The sequence below is a fragment of the Pinus tabuliformis genome, chromosome 7 (genome assembly GCF_031772625.1).
Source record: "Pinus tabuliformis cultivar Carrire ecotype Pingquan chromosome 7, CPIR1, whole genome shotgun sequence".
Taxonomy (NCBI): Eukaryota; Viridiplantae; Streptophyta; class Pinopsida; order Pinales; family Pinaceae; genus Pinus; species Pinus tabuliformis.
In genome coordinates, this window is record NC_142293.1 from 1,599,894,210 (window position 1) to 1,599,920,273 (window position 26,064).

Consider the following 26,064-nt stretch of genomic DNA (forward strand, 5'->3'; position numbering starts at 1 on the left):
ATCAAGGCCTTGCTATGTGACAATGCTGGTTGATATGATAAGGTGCACTAACATAAGTTGAAAAGATAGCTTATGAGATGACTTACCAATCCAACTCTTCTTATGAGAATTCTTCAGTATGAGAGTGTCCTTGTACCATTGATATTATGAATACCTCCCTAGTTAAGAGGGAGTGTTGAGATTTGTAACTAGGTTTGGTCTTCATAATATTGTATGTACTCTTGATTTTATATATATGAACATTATTATTGTCATTTTTATAAAGCATGGGGTTTCATGCTCAAAATCAAAGTGTTCTAGGTCAAAGACCCCATTGTGTACTTCTAAGGTTTGTCATAAAGTCAAGATGTCAAAAGAGTCTGTCATATGTATTAGACCCTATTGGTATTTTTGCAGTAAGTTAATTTTTTTATTTTATTTTATTTTATATTGAGTCAAAATGTGTTAAATATCCCTCCAAGACCAAGTCCGCCTAGCAGTGAAGAAGTCGACCTCATTAGGGCTATTCGTCCTCCTTAGAAGCCTATATATAAGAAGCCATCAACCTCATTTGAAAGACCATCACATCATTCGATCAAGGAAGCAAGACAAGAAGAAAAGAAGGCAAGCGAAGATCTAGAAGAAAGAAAGAAGGCCGAAAAACTTGATTTTTACTATCTATATCTCTTACGTGCGAAGAAGAAGCTAGGATTTCTGTAGCTACAACGACAAAATTTCAGATCTAAAAGAAGGGCCAAAAATCTGATGAAAGGAAGCAAGTTTTATAGTCTATTTGTTTAGAAGGAAGAAGCAAGCCAAGCAAAGAAGAAAGGAGGCCAAAATTTAGCCTCTTTCTCCCACACGTGCGAAGTTGCAGCAATTACAGGAGGGCCGAAAAAAGTGCAACCTTGCAGTGAAGGCCGAAAATTTGTGGTAGGGGTTGAAGTTGTGCAAATGAAAAGGATTTGACTTGGGTTGACTCGGTGAAAGGGAAGCTCATCTAAAAGAAGACAGACTTGGTCTTAGAGGGGTCTTAGTGTTGGGTCTAAAGGTCATGGAATTCATCATTTGAAGATTCTATAAGAAGAGAAGAATTTCTTGTAGGTTTTCCTCTCTAGGAGAGGTTTTGGCCCTAGCTAGCAACCTACATCTTGTGTTCATTTGTTCTATTGATATTCATGTTTTTGGTAGCTGTTTGATGATAAGAACAATATAATAATCAAGAGAAGAAGAAGCTAATTATAAATAGTACAAGTTGAAGTAAAGAACATCACAAGCAGTTATCAAAGTAAAAGAGAAATCACCCCTAATCTAGCTGCCCTAAATTTCTCAACAGGAAGGGCAGATTGATAGAGGAGAATTCCTTGAGGAATGCACTCGAATTTAGGAGTAATTGCTAAATAATAGGAGCCTCTATTGCGCTAGGATTTAGGAGAAATTAACGCAAAGAAATAGGAGCTCAGCGAGGCAAGGAAAGGAAGAAGCTAAGGACTAGCATGGAGAATAAGTTGTTTTCTCTATTGAAACATGACTGTCTTGTAAGAGATCCATTGCTCTAAATTTCTATCAATAAAAATTCTCAATCAAGCAGAGGGCTTTCCCAGTTGGGTTCCCTAGAAAAATTGTGTTTTTTGATATTCCTATTTTTGTTCCTATTTTGTTGCAAATTAAACTAGAGAAAATTTTGTGTCTTAACGATGAAATTACTAATCATACATAACGATGAAATTACTGGATGGAACTACCTAATTAAGATCGAGCCGATTGCTTTGGATTGGTTGCATAGAGTTGAATGATGATGCTTGAAGTCCTAGGCCTTGAATATCTCCCCTTTTTCATTGCCAGGATAGATTGTAGATGGGATTGAAGGCAGTGGATTTCAATGTTGAATTCATGAAACCGATGGCGGTGGGAAGATAAGATGTCTATCAAGGTGTCCACTTGAACTGTCTGCTTGTCCACTTTTTTGCGAACCATGGTTATGTCCATCCGAGGTTCGTACTTTGCTCTCAAGGGTTGAACATCGCTTCTTCCCTTTGGTCTCCTACATTCTCCTTGAGTGAACTGAGCCCCAAGTCTTTTGTTCGCCGTTGCCTGGATCCCCTTTCTTGTCACTGTAGAAAGGAATCTTGCGAATTCTCCTCTCTAAACTTGTAAACAAAATGTTGTTTCCACCCTTGAAGAAAATTCCACCCACGTTTCCTTAAGCACCCATTGACTTGAATTGTGTAAACAGAGAGTCATTGTCGAATTATAGCTTCTAGTCCTCCTTAGCCTCGACACCACATTGCCATTCCGTGCCATGAATCCTCCATATTAGGTTCACATGGATTCATTGTTGTAATACATTTTGTTGGCCTAACTTACCCACTCCAACCACACAAAATAATTCGTCTGTCGAGTTTGGAATTCCACATTGAATGCAAGATTGAAAGCTTGGGTACGTTGTGGGTGTCACCATGAATCGAGAATGTAATGTCTCTTTCCAAGAAGATCAATCTAATTTTTCATTTTCCCTTGGAGAGAAAAGCCACATCAAAAAGTGAAATGAATAATTAAATTATGTTGAAAAATGGAAAATTTCAACTATTAATCTTATTTTCCTTTCCTTAGATATTTGTTTGTGACTCTTAGTTATCTTTTTTAGTTAGATCTTTTCATCAAACAATATCAAGAACAATAAGAGCAACAATAGAGGACACAAATATTAGGCTCTCAGCAAGGGCAAAACCCCTTCAAGGGGAAAACCCAGAAACTCTTCTCTTCGTAGAATCTGCTTCAAATGAGATAAAAAGACCCAAACCCTAGACCAAGTCCTTCTCCTAGTACCAAGTTGGCCCTTCCTCAAGTCCTTCCTTTGATCTGCACCAGCCAACTTCAATACTGCAACTTCAACCTGCTAGCTTCAATACTGCAACTTGTCCTACAACTTCAATCCTGCAGCTTAGGCTTTGCAACTTTTTCAAAATCCCTAATCTAGCTTCATCCTGAGACCTACTTACAACAATACAACTCTCCCAAGGTCAACGAGGTCAAGGTAGGGCTTTCTTCCTTCCAGCTACAAGATTCTGCACTTCGTCCTATGACAACTCAGACCTCCAACTTCGACCTCCTTCTGCAGCACCAAAAACCCTATAACTTCACACATGTGAGAGAGATAGAGTCCACAACAGAGATTTTTCGTCCTTCTTCTCTCAGAACTTCACTCTTCTTCTTCCTTGCTTCAGATCAAACTTGTTCTTGATAGATCGAACTTGTGAGTGAGTGTATCCCAAATGAGGTCGCACTGCTTCTTTATATAGCCTTCTCAAGGGGTCAAATTCCCTCCTTTAGGCTGACGTGATGTTCCCACGGCCGACTTGTACTTTTGGAGCTTCTAGGACTTTTTAGACTAAAAAATTAATTATTTTTACAAATCTATTTTGCTCGGAAGGGTCTTATAGACATGATTTTGACTCATGACAATAAGTCCTAAGACCTAACAAACCCTAGAAGCACGAAGAACATGTTTTTACTTAGAAGATCATCAATAATGAGCATGAAACCCATGCTTTAATAATAATAATTTTGTTTCTTCTTTTTCTTATTTGCTACATATGATACATATTGAAATGAGTACAACAACAATTATGAAGACCGAAACTAGTTACATTTCTCAACAAATTAAAAGGGGATATAAAGAGAAAATTCATGATCTTTTGATGACCCATGGTATTGACCATAGTATTTCGACGATCCATTGTATTATTATGCCATCTATATGGTATTTTGAAGGGGGGAAAGTTATAAAAAGGAAGATGGGAATTCATTGGGTTATGATTTAGTATTGATATTTTGATAATTGTTCCAAGAGCTGTAGTAGCTTATGGTGCGAGGGAGAAACCCTCCATATATTTTTCCCAATTTCAGTGTTGAAATATACACCATAGCTGGTGGAGGTTCACTTCAGTGGTTGTAAAGCCACCCTAGCTAATCATTAATCTTACAGGGAGTTTGAGTTGGTCCAATGAGGAGTTACTTTATCCATTCCAGAGAGAGGACCAAGTATTGTGTTTTTTAGAGGACCAAATCAATATCCTAGGAGGGCCGAATTGCTATATTTTTAGAATGGTTGAGTTGGTGGGCCAAGTTGTTGAAGATCGAATTGTAGAGGTTCGAGAGCCAGAAACCTAGTGTACCTTCCAGGATTATTAAATATTTTGATATAATATCCTCTCGAAAATTATTAATAAAAATTTAGGTTTCTCGCATAAATTATTATCTGCAATTTTTGTGGTTTGGTGTTGCATTTTATTAATATTTTTGACAATTTTTTATGCTGTAATATTTTTTGCGAATTTTTAGGCAAATAAAAAGGAAAAAATCAAGAAAAGTTAAAAGGAAATTGAAAAAGGTTGGAAAACAAAGGCCAGTGTAACTCATTTATCCACAATTTCTCCCTCCTTCATTTGTATGCCCATATGTGGACATCCCTCATCATTGCCACCCTTGTACCCATGGCATATGGCCTTGAGACCCCTGTGTCCCCATCCATCTCATCATTATTCACATGACCCCTATCATTTGAAGGATGTACCTTAGGGGCTAGGAACACCAAATAGGGTCGTTTATTAAGTACTCCTACTTAGGGAGGTAACACTGCGTCGAGCTCAAACCCCCAAGTTTGGAAGGGAAACCCCATATGAAGTCTCACTGTGCCCTTGATAAACAAGCTTGTTTCACTTAGATGCACTAATGAATTATTGTACCTGAAGGTGAGGAGGCGCATTGGACATTATATGTAATTCGCAAGTGGTTTCATCATGGGATGGGCAACTTAATTGGGGCCCATGTCTTCCAGAGGATCATATTGATACCGCAGGGGATGCGTTGAGAGCCATGGGACTCCCAAAATGTGTAGAGCATCATTTCACACCATGCGCAACCTCAACATCTTTAGCAGTTTGTTTATTGCCCCATGTCATTCGCGAGATGATGCACTTGGACTAGTGTGCCCAACCGAAATACCATTATGGAGTGGCAGTTGAACCGAGGCCCAAAGGAGGTTTGTCTCACCCTTGAGACATGGGAGGGCAAGCACCATCATCAGAGCCTTCGTTTGGAGCATTATACAGGCTATTCTATCATTAGGAGACCCATGAGGCCAACATTTATGCCCCAAACCCACTTTGGGGTCCCACATGATGACTTGCATGGAGAATTAAGGGCCATCCCCTAATTGGTGATTTATGGAGCCCTCTCTCTCATCTTGGCACCTAGAGGACTCAATGTGGCCCTATAACTACCCTACATGAGGATGACGACATTAACTCAACTAGCATATGGATGGCTAATTTATAATTTGTGAAAGCTACTTGGTTGGCTTGTGACCAAGACTTGTTTCTTGCTCATTATTTTAATATTTTGGGGGCTAATTAGGCTAATTAATATTTTAATCAGGATGATGTTATGACCTAGGAGGTGGGACACGTGTTAGTTGGATTTGGGGTTTTTTGTGGGGCCATGTGGCTCGTAAACAGGTGACATGTGGTACTCTTCGAGTGGAGCCATGTGGCTCATAAATGGGTGACATGTGGTACTCTCGGAGTGGAGCCACGTGGAGGGTGTGACCTCACCCCAGTGGCAAAAGCTGCTGACGTCACCCTAACGCCTTGACCCCGACAATTTCTCGCGGTGATAGGTGCAATACCATCAGTATTTTATTCTCGATATGAGGTGGTTGTGGTGGAGACCACATGCACAATTGTAAGGGAGCTAGACCCCATGCGATTGGTTGAAATAGAGTTGAGTGGCATATGGCTAAGTGAAATTCCACATCACCTTGGTGGATGTGAATGGAGGGCATGGTAGGAAAGGCTAGGGACGATGTGGCGGTGGTGGAGCTGAGTGCGCGGCTGTAATGAATGGTGTTGAGATGTGTTTGAGGGGTGGTTCACGTGGGATCCACGTAACCCCAGAAGTTTCACCGTTGAAGTTTCAAGAGGGTCTGCAAAGGATACCCGTGGTTTTATTCCCCGAGTGATGTGGCCATAGAGGGGCCCGCGTCCACGTATGTCATATATATTACATATATATTTTATGTTGGGCCCTGTGAACCATGGAATGGGGATGATATGACACTAAACATGAATGGGTTGGAAGCTGCCAGGTGGGCTATGACATGGATGACCATGTGGGCACTACATGGGGGCCATGTCGGTGCCATGTGGTAGGCCAAAGCTTCGTGGCACTCTCTAATAGGCCAATTTTTAAATGGCCATATCTTTTAATCTGGGAGTCAGATTACAACAAATTTATATCGTTGTAAAGGTCTCGACAAGACGAACTCAACGATGTTATCCATTTTATGTTTTGAGGTAGTTGAAAAGTAGTGAAAAATTTAGGCCCCATTTCCATAACTAGACGATGGAGGTTGGGTCATCAAAGTAATTGCCTCCTTCTACTCTTAGTAAGGACTAGGGATGGTAGGGGGTATGTTGCACATGATTTGGTTGGTGGACTGCCTTAAACCATCACCTGTAGAAGACTTCGGCTTCCCTTACGCATTTCATCAGTTTGTGGTCATCTTTAAAGTTTAAACCATCACTAGGGAGCACTTCCACTTCACAAAAGACTTCAGCTTCTAGCCAATTTCAAAATTGTTCTAGGAATTGCTTCGAGTTAGGTTCCAGGGTTGGTGGACAACCTTAAATTACCACCGATAGAAGATTTCATCTTTTGCTACTTCATTTGGTTTGTGGTCTTCCTTAAACCATCATTTCAGAGAGCACATCCAGCTATTGGCTGCTATCATCTTTTGTATTTCAGCTCTCTTCTTGGACTCATATACACCCATTCGGATTAAAGGGGGGAATTCCAACAACCATAGAAGTCCAAGAGACATCTTGGAAGATGAAAACCATGGGTCAGTGACATGTGTTAATATGTGCATTCTGTTAATTAAATGCATCTCACATTTATCCTAATCTGTCTTCTATTTTCATGAGTGAGTTTAACAAAATATACCTTATTGACATCCTAATCACAAGCACAGGTACATTAACCAGTCAATATATCAACATCACTCAGAAGGGAAACCATTAACCTGTCTTTCGAAGAATATTGATGCCGGTATGATCAACTCATGATGAAACCCTATTAGCACAACGTTTTTGCAAAGAATTGAATTAGGATGGTTAGGTCATGTTACAATTTGACAATTTTGCTTAGCACTTAGAAGTTCATTTCGTCTCGTATCATCAAACATGACAACGTCAAAAACAAATAATCAGGTGAAGATATTACAAGAGAAAGTAAAATACGTCAAACCTTTTCATCAATATGCTTGGAGGACAAAGCATTTCTAAGGAGAAGGCAATGTTATGAACATAAATATATAAACAATATAAATAATAACTTGTAATTATGTAATAATTTATAATTAATGAAGGGACATATGAAAAGATGTGTCCCAACTAAAAGGCATGGCACTTAATGAAAGGCACTCTTGTGTAGCTATACATATAGTTCTCATTTGTAAAATCATATCATATCATTTTTTCATACTATATTCAACATATAGGGACATGAAAAAATATGTCCCAACTAAAAGGCTTGACACATAATGAAAGGGTCCTACTGTGTATCTATATATATGGTTCTCATTTGTAATATCATATCATACCATTTTCTCATACATTATTCAATATATTATTATTCTTCAATGTATTTCTTTATTGTATTGCAAATATTTTGGATATTGACTTGTGAGCCAGGGTTTAGCTATCACTGAAGAATTGTGAATTCAAGGTCTTCATATGCAGGCATTTAACATTAAAGCTCAACTCAAATAGCCTTTGTTAATGTTGTATGCTTATTTGTTAATGTTACATGCTTATTAGATTCCATGATATAATTTTGTACTTTTTGGCAAGGACATATATTATTTGTTGTATATCCTTTCTTTTTTTAGTGAATTATTGTATTTTTTATTGTAGTTGTAATTGAACAGTAGTGCATTAGCATTGTTTCCATTTTTTTGTACAGACGGATTGGGAGGGTGGTTACTTTCCTCTAACAATTCATTTCAGTGAGGATTACCCAAGTAAACCTCCAAAATGCAAGTTCCCTCAAGGGTTTTTCCATCCTAATGTTTATCCATCAGGAACTGTTTGTCTGTCTATCCTTAATGAAGATTCTGTAAGTATTCTGATTATTCCTTTGGGTTTTCTTTTAATTAGTTTACAACAAAAATTTGAGGGTGGAACTTAGCTTCTAATGTACTGTAATTGGTTGTAAATTCTAATAATCCTGTTGCTTTTTGGACAGGGATGGCGCCCAGCCATTACTGTGAAGCAAATACTTGTAGGTATTCAAGATCTTTTAGATCAGCCAAATCCAGGTGATCCTGCACAAACGGATGGCTACCATCTTTTTATCCAAGTAAGAAATTTTATCACTATTTGTCTTGATTTTGTCAAAATTTCTTGTAGATTACGTTTCCTTGATTATGTAGATAGCATTACCCTTGTGGAAAACTAGCTTCATGATTTCAATGTGTGGTTGAACATGCAAGAGCTAGTGAGAAGTGTAGATGTGTGAGGAAACTCATGGCATCATTTTTAGTAGCAATAACATTTTTTTGACTACCTTCATTTTTATCCTGATGCGGCAAGTCTGAACTTCCCAATCTGGGAGTACACTGTATTTCAATCTCTGTAGTATATCTATTATTTCAACTAAGCAGCCAAGAGTAGGAGTATCTACTTTTCCAAAGCCGCCTAGGACTTGCACCTGCTCCCCCCAACCACAAACATAAGCGGAAGCACAAGAACAAGTGACCTATAAGGCCCAAACATGTTGCTGGAGGCATTAACAGCACCCTGTTTTCACTGACCTGGCAAACCTATGTTGACAGTAACATTTCTAAGCCATATTTCAACTTTGATGGAGCATGTCTTTTCATAGTGAATAATGTCTCTTATACGTTTGAGTCATTTGTAAATATAAACTGTTTTGGAGACTTGTTCATATGAATTTTACCTCCAGTATAACATAATGCCAAAAGTTTTAATTTTAAAGGTAAATTAGTACTTATTGATCAATTAAGAGATTTTTATGATATCTTTCATTTAAGGTTTTGATATCAGTTATATACTAATTCAGTTATTAAGGCCATTATCTGTTTATAATTAAGATTCACTGCCTAGACTTGTTGTTTGTGAGGATTTTAAATGTGGAAGGAACCATGGATTTACTTACTACTTTTAGATTAAGGCTTTTTTATTCATCAAGTTTTGCAGTCCTTTCACATAGGCACAAGTCAAATATTACTCCAATGATTTTTTTCCATGGAAAAAGAACACAACCACCCAGCCAGTAGGCAAGGGTAAGATATTATTTAGGGCTCAAGGCCATTCAAAAATAAGGCTCAAAGCCATTACAACAATATACTCAATATGAGCTTATCATGTCACTTGCCGGAATTGAACCTAGGTGGGGAGGATAACAATCATTGCTCTCAACCACACAGGATAAGCCTAATTGATAAATATTATTCCAATAATTACAGGAATGTGTTTTAGTCTTTTATAGCTGGAGTTACACAAAGCCTTCATTGGACTAGGTGATAGTGGTTCATTGCATATGAGCAAGATTGGCCTTATTGGCTCTCACTGTATGTAAATTTGGTAATTTGGCAATTCGTTAAGTCGTTAATTATTCATATAGTACAGATATGGTATGGTCATTTTACTTTTGATTGTCTTTGATAATACAACTCATGTGTTTTAGACCCCTTGACCAATGACCCCAAAAAAACACAGCCCGAAAACCCCAAAAATATTAAAAAATCTTAAAGACATTTTTTTTTTTTTTTGTTGATAAGTGGGTGAATCCTGAAAATCCTGTGGCTGAGAGGCCACGACTCAGGGGCATCTAAGCCGTCAAAATCACCCGGGGATCGCACCCGGCCTGAGCCGCACCAGCGGAAACCATGCTGGATTTTTTGGTATCAGCGAGACTAGAACCGGTGACCTTTGCTTACGGAGTGCCTTAACAGCGCGCTCCTTCACCAACTGTTCTAAATCTCTTTGATATCTTAAAGACATTTATAACTATAAATTACATTGCCAAAATTTCAAGGAATGAATGATCTTTTATGATTTATTGGATGGTCCCAAGGCTGGAATTCTTCTAAAATTTGGAACAAAATGCATATATTTGTATCCATGAGATGTATACTTCCATATTAGAGCCATAATGGATTTTTTCATCATGCATTTTCTCTGTACTGAATCATATTAAAATTGCATTCATATCCAAATCTTGCTACTATGGTTCATTGAATACCATGTAAAGATGAAATCCATCGTTTTTTATAAATCTGAAAATTTTGAGTTTTTGATAGCATGTTAAAATACAAGGACTTCATCATGTGAGGCGTTAATGGTTCATTGAATACCATGCAGAAAAGAAAACTTTTAAGAGATAGGATAGGTTGCACTTTTATTTTTTTGAGTTTTGGAGAGCATGTTTAACTATTTTTCATTATTTGATGTAGTGAGACACAATCAATTAATGGTGACGTGAAACTAAACAAATAATTATGATCACAAATGTATCAATGAGGAAGGATAAACAAGGAAACATAGTTAATCAACCTTTGAATGCAAAGGCAAGTTGTAGGATCTTGGAGGGGAACACAATTGTAAAATGCCAAAAGTACTAAGACAATTGTGAGGAAAAAAATGAGCAACAATGGCATGTTGCAAGAAGCTCAAAAAGGCTTGCAAGATTGACAGCTGAACTCACAAAGTTTGCGACAGTCATCAAGATCTTGGGAGGATTCCAAAACAAAGTGATTCAAATTCATAAAGTTGGAATGTGGAGGTCTAAGAAACTGGATTCGTATCCCCGCCCGGTGTCCCAAATGCCACGAATCGGACACGATTCTCTAAGACACGGGTCTGATTTACGAGTCCAACATGCCCTGGCACGTGGGATTCGAAGGGCACACGAGTCCCGATTTGGGGACACATGTCCCTCTAAAAGTGTGTTGCGCGGCCTTTAAAGCCCGATTTGGGCCCATTTCTCACTCATTCTTGAGCGTCTCTCTTGCTGTGGGTGTGTGGGAGTGACTAGCAAAAGGTTTGGGAGCATTTTGGAGGTTAGGTAAGTACATTTTGCCTCTATTTTTTTTGCATTTTTGCTACAATAGTTTGCATGTCCATGTTTTTACAAGTTTGTGCATTTTTTCTATATTTTTTTTACAATATTTATGGCTCAATCAAGGGTAGTAGGGAAGGGGCAAAGGAAGGGTAAGAATGTCCCCATTGGTGATGCCCCTCCTGTTCCAATTTCATCAGGGTTTGCAAGTTTTCCCTCTATTGGAAGCAGTGTTTTAAAATTTGGCTAAGCCAGACCCCTGCCCAGGTCGGATCGGTACAAAAACCGCTCCAAATGCCGGTTTGTTACCGAACTGGTTGAGCCGGTCACCAACTCGACCGGTTCGGTAACAGACCGCCCGAATCGGCCGAGTTCGACTTAAGCTGGCCTAGCCCGACTTAAGTCGGCTGAGCCTGACTTAAGCCAACCGAGCCAGTCAAACCTTGTCAGCGATGGAATTTGGAGGGAAAGCGGACTCCAAACTTGATTATTTTTTGGTTTTAGGTTTTTTGCTTGTTCATCTAACCTCTCCCAAGCCTATAAAAGCTATCCAACCCCTTCACATTTCCTCACAACTATCTCAGTGTGCAGCTGTTGCGCCTGCTAGTGCTACTACTTCTACAGTTGCAGTTGGAGATCATGACGAGGAGGAGCCATGGGTTTCCCTGTCAGACTCTAATTCAGAGTCTGAGCCAGATGATGTTGGCTTCTTTAGCAGTAGCCAATAGTGACTAGTGACTAGTGATGTTTTACTTCTGTTGTAGAGGCCATTTAGAGCCTCCTTGGTTATGTGTTTTTGTTTTGATCTCTATATGATGGATGTATTGGACAATGCATTGGGTGCCATTTTAATATAATGGATATATTCATGAGCCTACTTTGATCATATTGTTTTTTTTTCCAAGAAAAAAATCTTAATTTTCATTAGCAATAACAAAATTACATGTTGTATCATCTGGATATGAATATGCAAAATCTCTGAAATGGACCAAGCAAGTCTGTCCAGTGCAATGTTCATATAGACCATCTATATATACAAAAAAGACATAAATATATACAAGTAATAACATAAATTATTCATATAGTTCAAAATAGAAAAACACAAAAAATGCTTATCGCTGCCGAATGATCATGGCATATCATTTGGAATTTTCCCCAACCAGTTCAATGAATGGCCGATGGAAGTACTTATAGGACTCCAGATCACAGAATTCTTGAATTATCCACTGCCCCCTGTGTTGCTGCATGACCTCCTTAGAAAGAATGCCAACGATCGAATTCCTTTCCCTAAATATATGCGAGCATACAATAAAATCAAACTGTGATTTTAAAGTGATGAATCCATCCAGTAAACCCATGAGTGTGTACACATGACAATGAGATGCAAAATTGATCCAATTTATAACAAGATTAGAGTCCCCAAAGATCTGAATCCTGTTGCAGTTTTGTTCCAGTGCAAAAATGAGAAGGTGTCTGAGACTGTTGAGTTCAACAAAATTGTTGGTGCCTCTCCCCAATCCCATTTTGAGTTTGAAAAAATGTGATTTAGTAATGTGAAGTACAACTCCACCCCCACATCCAGTGTCCTGAGCCGACCCATCAAAATATGCCCAAGGGAAGTTCTTATCAATAACTTCAGGAGTGATGACACGGATGGGTTTTGTTGCCAGTTCCTCAGGAATCAAGTGATATAATGCAGCAATGTGATTTCATGTAGCTGTCCATTGGATGGGAGCATCCAAAAAAATAGATATATTCCTGACCAGCCAAATACCCCAACAAATTAGCAGAGGGAGATTCCTGATTTTCCGTGATGCTGCAGAATTCCACCAAGTTTGCCAAGCAATTGATCGATGAGTCCCATTCCATCTGTGCATGATGTTAAGGGACTAGAAATCTATAGCCACACCTCTCTTGTCATTAGACAGTGTAGGAATAGATGATCAATATCTTCGGCTCGATCTTTGCAAAGACAACATCGAGATGGACCATGAAAGGCGTGACGATTTAGGTTATTGTCAGTGGGCGCTCTGTTTGATAGTATACACCACATGAATAGACGAGCTTTGTGTGGTGCCTTAAGCTTCCATAGCAGTTGCCACCACCAAATCGCCTCCACTAGTTCCTGTGCTGATATGAGAGAAGTGTATCCATCCTAGGGGGTGTATCAACCATGTGATGCTGCAGCCCAAATGATTTCATCCTCCCGAACAGTAATCCTAATATGAGATTCTTCAAGTGCCCCAATGAAATGGTTCCAATCCATGCTCCACCTCTCCAGTATCCTGAGGTCCTATGCATTTAACCATTTCTGAGAGATCCAAGATGTGTTCCTACCGTCTGCAATATGTGAGAGCTGTGTGATACCATCCAGTGCAAGTATTTGTCTGAGCTCCAGTGGTAGAATGTGTGCATTGCCACATCCCGACCAAGCATCAATGCTTAGTCGAACCAACTCACCGTTTCCAACTCGCCATGCCAATCCTCGCTTAATGACATTTATGGAGTGTGTGATAGCCTTCCAATGATGGAGGATCCAGTAATGCCTCGGATCGGCCTACGAATCCAATCCATTATTGATAGAGGGTGTATATATTTATAGTAAACCACCACTTTCCATAAACTATCAGATGTAATAATTTGCCACCCCATCTTCGCTGCAAGTGCCTTTGCAAATAAGTTGAGATCCTTAATACCCCATCCTCCCCATTTTTTTGGTTTCCCAATTCTTTCCCATTTAACCTAAGCAAAAGTCCTCCCAACATTTTCCCCTCTCCATAAGAATCTACATCAAATTTGTTGAATTCATTTTTCCCTCTCCATAAGAATCTACATCAAATTTGTTGAATTCTGTTGATGATGCCTTTTGGAATCTAGGCAAGCACCATCCAATATACTGGGATGGCCTCCAAAACAAATTTTATAAGAGTTAGTCTGCCCGCTCTAGAAAACCATCTCTGCTACCATATGTTGATGCGCCCTTCGATTTTTGCAATAAGCCATGTCTAGTCCGCTATGCGATAATCGTTTGGCTTGAGCCTGAAGCCAAGGTACTTGAGTCCTGCCTCCATTTCTTGCCTAACGAATTGAAAATGATGAAGTGCATGTCTTTGCTCATTTTGTAAACAGGACACCAGCATAATGGTGGATTTGTTGTAGTTGGGCTCCATACCTGTAGCTTTACAAAACAAGGATAGAATATTCTTGAAGCAAGTGGTATCACAGATAGAACCATCTAAAAAAATAAGTACATCATCTACAAATAATAGATGCGATAGATAGGAGACATCTGTCATCTTGACACCACCTAATGACCCTTCAGCACGAGCTTTTGATATAAGTCTACTTAAACCTTCCATGATCAGGAGGAATAATAGGGGTGATAAAGGACACCCCTGTCTCAGTCCACGTTCAGCATGGAAAAAATCGGATGCAACCCCATTAATGAGTATGCTATATGATGCAGATGTGAAACAACACATAATCCATTTAATGAATGAGTGAGGAAAGCCAATATGGGTCAGAATAAGTTGAAGGTAAGTCCAACTAGCTCTGTCAAATGCTTTTGATAGGTCAATCTTGAGTATGATACTCTTAGAATTCTTGAGCTTAATAGAGTGGATCCCTTCTTGTGCAGTCCCAATGGATTCATGAATTTGGCGGTGATTGAGGAATGCAAATTGTTCCTTGGAAATCATCTTGGATAAAATGGGCTTGATATGAATTGCAATAATTTTGTATATGCAATTACATAAGGATATAGGACAATTATCATCAAATGATTGAGGGTTATCAGCTTTAGGTATGAGAGCAATAAAAGTCGAATTGAACCCCTCGTGCATCTGCCCCTAAAGTCTGCATTCCTTAATTGCAATTTGGAGATCAGCACCAATATGCTCAAAGAAGGTAAGGTAGAATTCCATAGGCCATTCGTCTGGTCCCAAGCTTTTATCTCTTTTAAACCACTTCAAAACAACTTCGATCTCCCCCAAAGTAACCGGCTCGTTTAGTGTCTCTATATCCTCTGCCTCTACAAATCTAGGCAATGTCCTTGCTATGCGGAGTACCTTTGCAATGGTAGCTTCTCTAGGCGCCCTGAACATTTGGGAGAAATGTCTAATACCCATGTCGGCAAGCTGATTGAAAGTATTGGCTTCCCTTCCAGTATGGTCTCTTAGAGTCCAAATTGTATTACTTAGTTTCCGCCCCCTGGCACATTGTTGAAAGAATTTCAAATTTTCATCCCCAGCCTTTAGCCATATGGCTCTGCTCTTCAATCTCCATGTCTCCTCTTGTTGTCTCAGGAGGCGAATATTTTATGTTTCCAACCTTATCAAGTGTTCCTTACTTTCCATAGATGAATAACTAGCAATACCAGAGCCCTCCATCTCCAATATGTCAGATTCAATTTTCAAAATAGTAGCCTCATCCCTTTTCTTTTTATCTTTAGCCCAACTTATAGTCCTGAGTTTAATTCGGGCTAAATTGCTGGCAATCACCACAGTCGGTGTGGAGTTGTTGTCTTGTCCACAGTGAATCCAGGATTCCATAACTATTTTGTGAAAGTCTTCTTCTACAAGCCACGTCGAGTTAAATTTGAAAGGGGAATTTGGCTTGTAATTGGAATTCATAATTTCCAAATAAATCGGGGAGTGGTCAGATATACCCCCCGATCCCACCCATTGTCTAATTCTGTCCAACTTCTCCACCAGAGGTGCTTTAATAATAAAATGATCCAATCTTCTAGCTAGTGCATCCTCGCCTGTTCTCCTATTCCGCCAAGTCGGCAGAATCTTGGTCGAGTCAATGTTCATGAGGTTATTGTAGTCCAACAGGTGTTCAAAGTATTCCGTCAAGGGGTCAGTCTATGCCCTATTACCCCATGATTCGGCATGACCCAAGGAGAAGTTCAGGTCTCCTCCTATGATGATATTTTCATTATTCATAAAAGATGTAGACATCAGCTTATCCCAAAAACCCTCCCTATTATGACAGGGTCCATATATATTTATCAATCTGAGTGGTACATCAATTTCAGTGGCTGTAATGTCAGCCCCCAAAAATCCTTCACCACCCCAAATATTGTTGATCTTGATAGTCTTGTTATTGAAACCCAAAGCGCATCCCTCGAATCTCCCTCTCACATCTAGAGTATGGAAAATCCATCCCGGGAGAATGTTCAACAGAATAGTGTTGATAGCGCCCCCTTCTCCCAATGTCTCTTGTAGCAGTAATACGTCAATCCTAACCGAGCCTAATAGTCTTTTGAGCGCTAGTTTCTTGTCCGGGCTAGCCAAACCCATGCAATTGAAAGAAAGGCACTTCATGGGGTAACCCGATCAGGGTTTCCTTGTGCTCTAAGAACCCAGTCAATAGGAATCTGAATATTGTTGAAGTTTCTAAGTCTACTTAGTTAGAAACCCTCCATGCACTTTATCTGATTTATTCCTACCTACTTGTTCCGTTACTTAACAAGTTATTTGTTGAAATTTGGTACCGGAGGACAGGTGGTTCCCTTAGGCTTTGATCTTTGGCCTAGGGAAAAGTGTCCAAAAGAATTTAATTTTTCTCCTAAAGTAACTTTATAACTTTTATAAAGTTAAATCTAATTTAAAAGTGACTTTAAGTGATAAAGTTACTAAGTCTAATTCTAAAGTGACTTTTATAAAGTCAATGAAAAATTAGAAAGGAAAAGTGACTTTGGAAATAAATGACTAAGTGGGTCTTTATTAAAGTGGGGTGAATTAAAAAATAGAAAGTGAGATTTAAATGAGCATTTAATCTCAGCCATTGATCTAAATCTATTTCAGCCATTGGATTTAGGGATCACCCAAAAGTCACTTAGGGTTGGGTTAAGGGAGGAAAAGGAGGAAAAGATCATTCATTCTTTCATGAGCAGATTGAGAGAAGGAGAGCAAGAGAGCAAGGGAGATTTCTAGAAAGCTGAAAGCGGTGTAACAGCAACGCTGAAAGCGGAGTAACAGCAAAGCTGAAAGCGGTGTAACAGCAAAGCTGAAAGCGGAGTAACAGCAAAGCTGAAAGCGGAGTAACAGCAAAGCTGAAAGCGGTGTAACAGCAATAGCCGCGGTGTAACCGCAACAGCCGCGGTGTAACAGCAACAGCAACGGTGTTTCAGCAAGGCTGAGATAAGTTGTAAAATTCTGTTTGTTGATTTTTTTTGCTGAACATTTCTCCTACTGTAAAAAGGCATTTTCCAGAAATAAAGAAGAGCTCTCAAACTGGTTTTCCCCAAGAGTTGTAGGGGGTTTTTCCAGGGTCACATTGACCAAAAATCTCAGTGTTTAAATGTGTTTTAATGGCTGTTTATTACTGCTGATTTTTATTTCTGCAATTTCCAGCATTCTGTAAAATTTCCAGAATTTGTGTTTTCAGCAAATTTATTTTTTCTAGCTTGTTAAATGTATGGTTATGGGAAAGGGCATTTAACTATATGGGAGAAATAAGGAGAAACTGAAAACCGGGGTGGGAAATGAGAAATTTCTACATGGTATCAGAGCTTGAGTGCTGAAGGGCAGTTTGGGACAGCAAAAGGAAAAATTACAGTTGCTGATTTTTTCACTCAGAAAATTCCAGCAAGCTGATTTTTCATAGACAACAGTTTTATCTTTACCACATCAGTGCTATTTTTCAGTTTTAGGACAGCAGGATGTCATTGGGATTGAGGGTGGAGGATAGGTTGGATGGGCATACAAATTACAGCGTTTGGAAAGAGAGAATGCAGAGTATCTTTGAGGAGGCAGAAGTCTGGGATATCATGGTGCATACAGCACAGAACCCTGTTGTTGTGCCTACTGATGCTACTCAGTTGGCTGCTTATAATAAAAAGAACAACAAGGGTAAGAGGCTGATTCTAGACGGAATCAAAGACCATTGCATTCCTCATGTGAGAGGAAAGAGCAATGCCCATGAGATGTGGACAGCATTGTCCAATCTCTACCAGAGTACCAATGAGAACCGAAAAATGGTCCTGAAGGAGAAGCTGAAGAACATTAAGATGGGTAATGATAGTGCAGCTGGATATCTCACAAAGATTACCAATGTGAGAGATGAGTTGGCAGCGATTGGAGAGGCCATTCCACCCACTGAGTTGGTGCGGATTGCAGTGAATGGCCTCCCCCGTTCATGGTTGAACTTTGCTGATGGGGTTTGTGCACGTGAGACCCTTCCCACATGGGAGAGGTTTTGGGATGATTGCATTCAGACAGAGATCAGGAAAGGACAGCTTGGGGCAGCCAAGCCAGTTGAGCAGGATGAGGACGTAGCACTGGTGGCAGGAGGCAAGAAAGGCAAAGGGAAGAAGCAGGCTTCCACAAGCGGTGGTGGGGTCAAAGGCAAAGGTAAAGGTAAACAGGGGAACACACAGAAGGACTATTCCAAGGTGAAGTGTTGGAATTGTCAGAAGATGGGACACTATGCAGTTGTGTGTCCGGAGAAGAAGAAGAAGAAGGGGAAGAACCAAGACGTGGCAGCTTCAGCAGAGATTGAGGACTTTGCTGGTCGTTTTGACCGGGAGTTTGCGTTCACTACATGTGAGTCCTCTAGTGCAGGATCACCTGCCACACAGGTTCAGAGGGAGCATGCTTTTCCCTCGACTAGTGGAGCATCTTCAGGTATCTGGTATGTGGACAGTGGGGCTTCACGTCATATGACAGGAGTCCGTGAGTACTTCTCAGAGCTTTCAGAGAGTGGCACTGATATTGAGGTAGTACTCGGTGATGACAGAGTTGTTAGAGCAGTCGGGGTGGGGACAGTGACATTTCAGAGGGAGTCCAAACCTCCCTTGAAGGTGTCAGAGGTTCTTTATGTGCCAGGGATGAGGAAGAACCTCATATTCGTCTCAGCTTTGGAGGACAGAGGATATGAGGTACTGTTCAGGGGAGGACAGGTGTTGATGTATCCCAGGGGCACTCCAGCTGATTCAGCTAGAGTGATAGGTGTACGCCATGCAAAGGTGTACAAGTTTGCATTCCAGCCCCTTTTGGCATTGAGCAGTAGTACCGACAGCAGAGCTAGCAGTTCTGATCTGTGTGAGATTTGGCACCGCAGGATGGGACATATGTATCATGGAGCCTTGAGGACATTGCGGGAGATCACTACAGGTGTGCCAGATTTCAGTACTGATCACTTTGATACTTGCAGAGGTTGTGCGATGGGCAAGTTTGCCAAATCCCCTTTTCCCAGCAGTGACAACAGAGCGACTGGGATACTTGATTTGATTCATTCCGATGTGAGCGGTCGGATGTCTCATGTTTCCTTGAGTGGATATGAGTACTATGTTTTATTCATTGATGATCACTCCAGGAGGACCTGGATTTATTTTTTGAAGACCAAGAGTGAGGTCTTCAAGCGGTTTCAGGAGTTCAGAGCTCTTGTGGAGACACAGACAGGTCGGAAGATCAAGTCCCTGAGGTCGGACAATGGAGGAGAGTACACCCTTGGAGAGTTTGTTGACTATTGTGCGGAGGCAGGCATTAGGAGGGAGTTCACTGTTCCTTACAACCCCCAGCAAAACGGGGTTGCGGAGAGGAAGAACAGATCCATCATAGGGGCTGCCAAAGCCATGTTACATGATCAGGGGTTGCCATTGTTCTTGTGGGCAGAGGCCTGCAACACAGCTGTTTACTTGCAGAACAGGAGTCCGCATCGTGCCTTGGGGCACATGACTCCGGAGGAGGCTTTCTCTGGGAAGAAGCCTGATCTTGGTCATCTTCATATCTTTGGATGCATTACATACTCCTATATACCCAAGGAGAAGAGGACCAAACTAGAGCCCACCGCAGAGAAGGGTATCTTTGTGGGCTACAGTGAGACCTCAAAGGCCTTTCGGATTTACATTCCTGCACAGAGGAGAGTTGTTGTCAGACGGGATGTGAAGTTCGAGGAGGACAGGGCCTTTAGGAGGTCACGGGAGTTAGTGTATCTGGATCAGCCAGACCCTCAGCAGCAGTTGAGTCAGTCGCAGGGATCCAGTGGGCAGGGATCAGGAGGATCCGGAGGTACATCTATGAGGATGTCAGGTCCATCAGTGAGCAGTGGCTCGCTGAGCTAGAGGGGTGGTGCTCCGGGCAGCATGCAGAGTAGTTCACTAGGGAGTCCACTGATGGACAGTTCACACGGTACCTTAGCTTCTACAGGTTCAGGTGCAGGCAGGAGGACAGCAAACAGACAGTCAGGAGTTCAGGCTACTGATGGTGATGAGGAGGAGGAGTTTCATTCTCCTATGGGAGAAGCATGCTCAGGGAAGAGGAAGCCCAAGTGGCTTCAGGACACCTTGAGAGATGCCACATCTGTTGCTGAGCCGAAGAGGCCGGTCAGAGAGAGTAGACCACCTGAGAGGTTTTGTAGTTATATGGCGATGGTTACCAGCATCCTTGACTCTGAGCCTTCTAGCTATGAGGAGGCAGCTAGCCAGCAGGTCTGGAGAGAGGTCATGCAGGAGGAGTATTCTTCTATCATGAAGAATGATGTTTGGGAGGTGGTACCGAGGCCTGAGGGCAAATCCGTGGTTACTTCCAGATGGCTTTACAAGGTAAAGCATGCTGCAGATGGTAGCATTGAGAAATTCAAAGCAAGGTTTGTGGCTAGAGGGTTCTCCCAGGTAGAGGGAGTTGATTATGAGGAGACCTTCGCTCCCGTGGCTCGATATACTTCGATACGCTCCATTATATCGATAGCAGCAGAGATGGGTTGGAAGATCCACCAGATGGATGTGAAGACTGCATTTCTCAATGGCTTCATACAGGAGGAGGTGTACATTGAGCAGCCACAGGGCTTTGAGGTGCATGGGAAGGAGTCCCATGTGTGCAGACTGAAGAAGGCCCTTTATGACCTGAAGCAAGCTCCCAGAGCTTGGTACTCCAGGATAGATACATATTTGCAGGGGATGGGTTTCACAAAGAGTGAGGCAGATCCGAACCTTTACTTTATTGTGATTGGTGAGGAGCCTCTCATTCTGGTGCTGTATGTGGATGACTTGGTCATTACAGGTGCAGAGAGACTCATAGAGCACTGCAAGAGAGATCTTGCGGCGGAGTTTGAGATGAAGGACATCGGCTTGATGCATTACTTTTTGGGTTTGGAGGTGTGGCAGGAGGAGGGACATTTCTTCCTGGGGCAGGGGAAGTATATTGTGGACATCCTTAGCAGATTCCACATGGAGGATTGTAGACCCATGTCGACACCGATGATCACCAACTGGAAGAAGCTTCATGCTTCGGATTCCGAGTTGGTGGATCCCACATTGTACAGGCAGCTGATTGGTTCCTTGATGTATTTGGTCAACACTAGACCAGATATCTGTTTTGCAGTCAACACGATGAGTCAGTTTATGTGTGAGCCTAGGAAGGTTCACTGGGTGGCTGCAAAACACATTTTGCGGTACTTGCAGGGGACAGTGGATTATGGTCTGGACTACAGGCAGGGAGATGGAGTGAGATTGGCAGGATACACTGATTCTGATTGGGCAGGTTGTGCTTCTGATAGGAAGAGCACTTCAGGGTGCTGTTTTGGGTTGGGTTCAGCAGTAGTGTCATGGTTCAGCCGGAAGCAGCAGTCAGTAGCACTAAGTTCAGCGGAAGCAGAGTATATGGCAGCCAGTCTAGCTAGTTGTGAGGCCATCTGGCTTCGCAAGATGTTGTTTGGTTTTTTTGGTCAGCCGTTGAGACCTTCAGTGATTTACTGTGATAATCAGAGTTGCATTAAACTCACGGAGAATCCAGTATTTCATGACAGGTCAAAGCATATCGGGATCAGATATCATTTCATCAGAGACTATGTTCAGAAGGGAGCTGTGAAGCTTGAGTATATTTCCACTGATGAGCAGGTTGCAGATATTCTTACCAAAGCCTTACCACGGGGCAAGCATGTCTACTTCAGAGACAAGATGGGTGTGGTGAGGAACACCTTCTTCGGTAAGAGGGAGTGTTGAAATTTGGTACCGGAGGACAGGTGGTTCCCTTAGGCTTTGATCTTTGGACTAGGGAAAAGTGTCCAAAAGAATTTAATTTTTCTCCTAAAGAATTTAATTTTTCTCCTAATTTAATTTGATCTTTATAAAGTTAAATCTAATTTAAAAGTGACTTTAAGTGATAAAGTTACTAAGTCTAATTCTAAAGTGACTTTTATAAAGTCAATGAAAAATTAGAAAGGAAAAGTGACTTTGGAAATAAATGACTAAGTGGGTCTTTATTAAAGTGGGGTGAATTAAAAAATAGAAAGTGAGATTTAAATGAGCATTTAATCTCAGCCATTGATCTAAATCTATTTCAGCCATTGGATTTAGGGATCACCCAAAAGTCACTTAGGGTTGGGTTAAGGGAGGAAAAGGAGGAAAAGATCATTCATTCTTTCATGAACAGATTGAGAGAAGGAGAGCAAGAGAGCAAGGGAGATTTCTAGAAAGCTGAAAGCGGTGTAACAAAAAAGCTGAAAGCGGAGTAACAGCAAAGCTGAAAGCGGTGTAACAGCAAAGCTGAAAGCGGTGTAACAGCAACAGCCGCGGTGTAACAGCAACAGCCGCGGTGTTTCAGCAAGGCTGAGATAAGTTGTAAAAGTCTGTTTGTTGATTTTTTTGCTGAACATTTCTCCTACTGTAAAAAGGCATTTTCCAGAAATAAAGAAGAGCTCTCAAACTGGTTTTCCCCAAGAGTTGTAGGGGGTTTTTCCAGGGTCACATTGACCAAAAATCTCAGTGTTTAAATGTGTTTTAATGGCTGTTTATTACTGCTGATTTTTATTTCTGCAATTTCCAGAATTCTGTAAAATTTCCAGAATTTGTGTTTTCAGCAAATTTATTTTTTCCAGCTTGTTAAATGTATGGTTATGGGAAAGGGCATTTAACTATATGGGAGAAATAAGGAGAAACTGAAAACCGGGGTGGGAAATGAGAAATTTCTACATTATTTACAATGTAAATACTGAAAATAAACACTAGTGCATGCTCAACATATTACAGATCAACAACTAAAATAAATAGAAACAATCACACCATATGACACCATTATTTTTGGACCAATGTCCCCAGAAAAACCAAATGTGGGAAAACCAATGCAACTATCTGAGGGTTTTCTTATTAAGCAATATCAGAGTACGATCTGGGTGCCGAAACTGGCCTACCCAACAGAGAATTTCCTTGGCAGTAATACCTCTCAGTTTGAGACAAATCTCCTAGCTCAAACCCTAGATAATCCTTCCGGTAGCTCCTCAGCTCTAATCTGCCCTAGAAACCCTAGCGTTTGCCCCTCTCTGCCCAACACTGGCTCTGCGTCACCCCGGATGGGTCTTCGTCAGCCTTAGGAGACCTTGCGTTAGCCTTCTGGCCCTCTGCGTCAGCAACGCTGGCCTCTCTGAGGCTCTGTGCAGCTCCTGGCTGCCTCTGCGTGAGCCTTGGCGGCTACTGCATCACTCTCTCTAGCTACTTGCTGCTCTTTCGGCACTATCTCTGCCTCTCTGTACTCAATGCCCCTCAGCTGCAACTCCGATCAGTAATTCTATCTCTCTTAGCAAACCCCGCTCTAGAGAATAGAATGACTGATCACTCTGGTGTATTCTCCGAGTGACCCTCAAGCCTCTTCTTATACTTTTCTCGTTGACATATCAACGACCGAGATTAAGTCCCTAATCAACGACCAAGATTAGATCTGGCTTGATCCATGTCTTTTGGACCATTCTAACACAGTTTCTTATTAATACACATTAAAGTTTAGACTTAGGGACTCCATTAAAAATATTAATTATTTTCATATCTCCTGAACTGTTTAGAATCTGCCCAAATTGTTTCTGGGTATTGGAGATCTCATGTGCCTCAACCTCTCCACCAAATTTCGTGGCTAGAGCACATCCGATGCTACCCCAAATCAACAATACCAGTCACCACCTCGATACTCGCCCTTTGGATGGCTTTAGAATATTGGATTGTCTGCCCCTGGGCAATTTCTGAGCTCTAGTTGGGGGGTCTTCTCCTAGTCTGAAAGTGAGGGGTCGAGGGTGGGCCTAAGATCTGAGGTTGTACCTATGAGAGCTATTGCAAGAAGAATCCTCCCTATCAGGAAGAATTGAGAGAGAATCCAAGGTAATGGTAGGTGTAGTAACCAGATCAGTGGGGGGAGCCGATGCAACAGGACAATTAATGGGACTCAATTTACATGCATCTAAACCCAAACTCGAAGCTGCTAAAGATAACATAGCAATGCCAAAATTCATAAAATTATGAGAAGAGGGAGGAGAGGAATTAAGAGTACCTGATAGCATTTTAGGTCCCTTTGAGTGTGATTGAGTGACCCAAGCATCAGGAGTCCGGGTGCCCACATGATGAAGATCCTCCATAGCCACCCTTCACCTCCTCTAGGGTTCCACTGCTATGTTCTCCTCAGGGGTCGAATCAACATTTGTTTGAGTTTGAGTACCAATAGTAACAAATCTTCTCGGGGGCTCGATATGCACATTTGTAATCAGCGGACAATCCTTTACAAGTGCCCCACCTCATGACACCTTCTGCACCGGAATGGGATCCCTTCATAATCGAGGATCTGCCATCTTATTATCTCCCGGAGTTGTAGTTGATAACTTTCAACTAAACCCTCTCTAGTATCCAGGTGTACTAGAATCTTGGCAATGGCTAAACTGCTAGTTTCCATATATGATCTATCGTGGTCGAGATAGATGCCTAGGTCGTCCCCAATGCACTTGAAGACCTCTTCCGACCAAAATTGTAGTGGCAATCTGGGGAGTCTAACCCATATTGGACCCGCCCCCAATTTCTCTTTCTCTAGGTCGAATAGTGGCGACCACCTCTTGAGGAGAACCAAAGTCATCTCGATATGCCAATATTTGGACAGGACCCAATTGGCTTGGTCTGGTTGTGGAAAAATAAGTGCAAACCAACCTCTCGTCATGGTAAGAATAACCGGCAGCTGGTCCAGCAAGTGACCCCAGATTTCCACTGTCCATTGCTTCAACTGAGCAGGGGTATAATTCCGGCCTCTAACCCTGCCGACAAGCACAATGCTCTTAGTGAGGGCTGCTTGTGCCATACTGATTCCTTCTCCAAATACCAGCAAACACCCCCGCTCATGCACCTTGGTACATTTTGATTTTTTCTTCCCCCCTGACCTCTGTTAGTTGTCTACCGGGTTTGGTCATTCTCTGTAGGTCGATACTCATTTGAGTCCGAAGCTTTGGTGTCCTCATTACCTAGTTCCTAACGAGGAATTCCAACAAAACACCCTGATGTGTGCGCTACGAGAGGAGGTCTCGAGCCTTGGGGGTTGGCTCTTGTTAAGCCTTGTACGTTATGCCTTGAGTTGACAAAACCATATGTGTCGGCCCTATAATCGCTCGTGCCCCCACTTGCCATGAACGACGCACCCTGTACATTTGTCTCCTGTCCTTGTTGCTCGAGTTCCCAATATTGTAGCTCCGATAGCAATGGAATATGCAGAATCGGGTGTGCTTGGTCCTCCTGTAGCTGTAGAAATTCCACATTCATAGTCGAGCTCGAGTGAGTAAACCCTAGGACATTTAAGGAACCCTCCACATCAACTAGCTCCGAAATATAATCGTCAACCTGGACTTCCGGTTCATGGGGTGGCTCCTACACCCATATTTGGGAAGCCTTCATTGTATCTGAGGAATAATCAGCAAGTTCCTCATCCATGCAAAAACGACGTTCTCACTCTCACTTTGATCATATGTTGTCTTCTCTCTATATTCTAATGCTTTGTGTTTGGAAACATGAATGGAAATCTTTAAAATTATGTTTTTTCATAAAAAAATCATTTAATGTATTTTTTACAACTACTGAGTCATTGAAATCAAACTGGCTGAGTCGATATCGAGTCGGAGTCGGAGTCAAAGTTGACCCGCGGACGGTTCCGAACTTGAGTTAGAGTTTTAAAACATTGATTGGAAGTGGGGTTGCAA

General features: G+C 41.4%; 1 protein-coding gene across 2 annotated transcripts in view; it reads left to right on the forward strand.

Moving 5' to 3' along the window:
* Positions 1-26,064, forward strand: part of LOC149254242 (SUMO-conjugating enzyme SCE1) — a 148,428-nt gene that overhangs the window by 55,353 nt on the left and 67,011 nt on the right. For both annotated transcript variants that reach the window (XM_089460103.1, XM_089460102.1), the window contains exons 3-4: positions 8,005-8,157; positions 8,287-8,400. In XM_089460103.1, the coding sequence (XP_089316229.1) occupies positions 8,005-8,157; positions 8,287-8,400 (267 nt within the window). The remainder of the gene's footprint in view (positions 1-8,004; positions 8,158-8,286; positions 8,401-26,064) is intronic.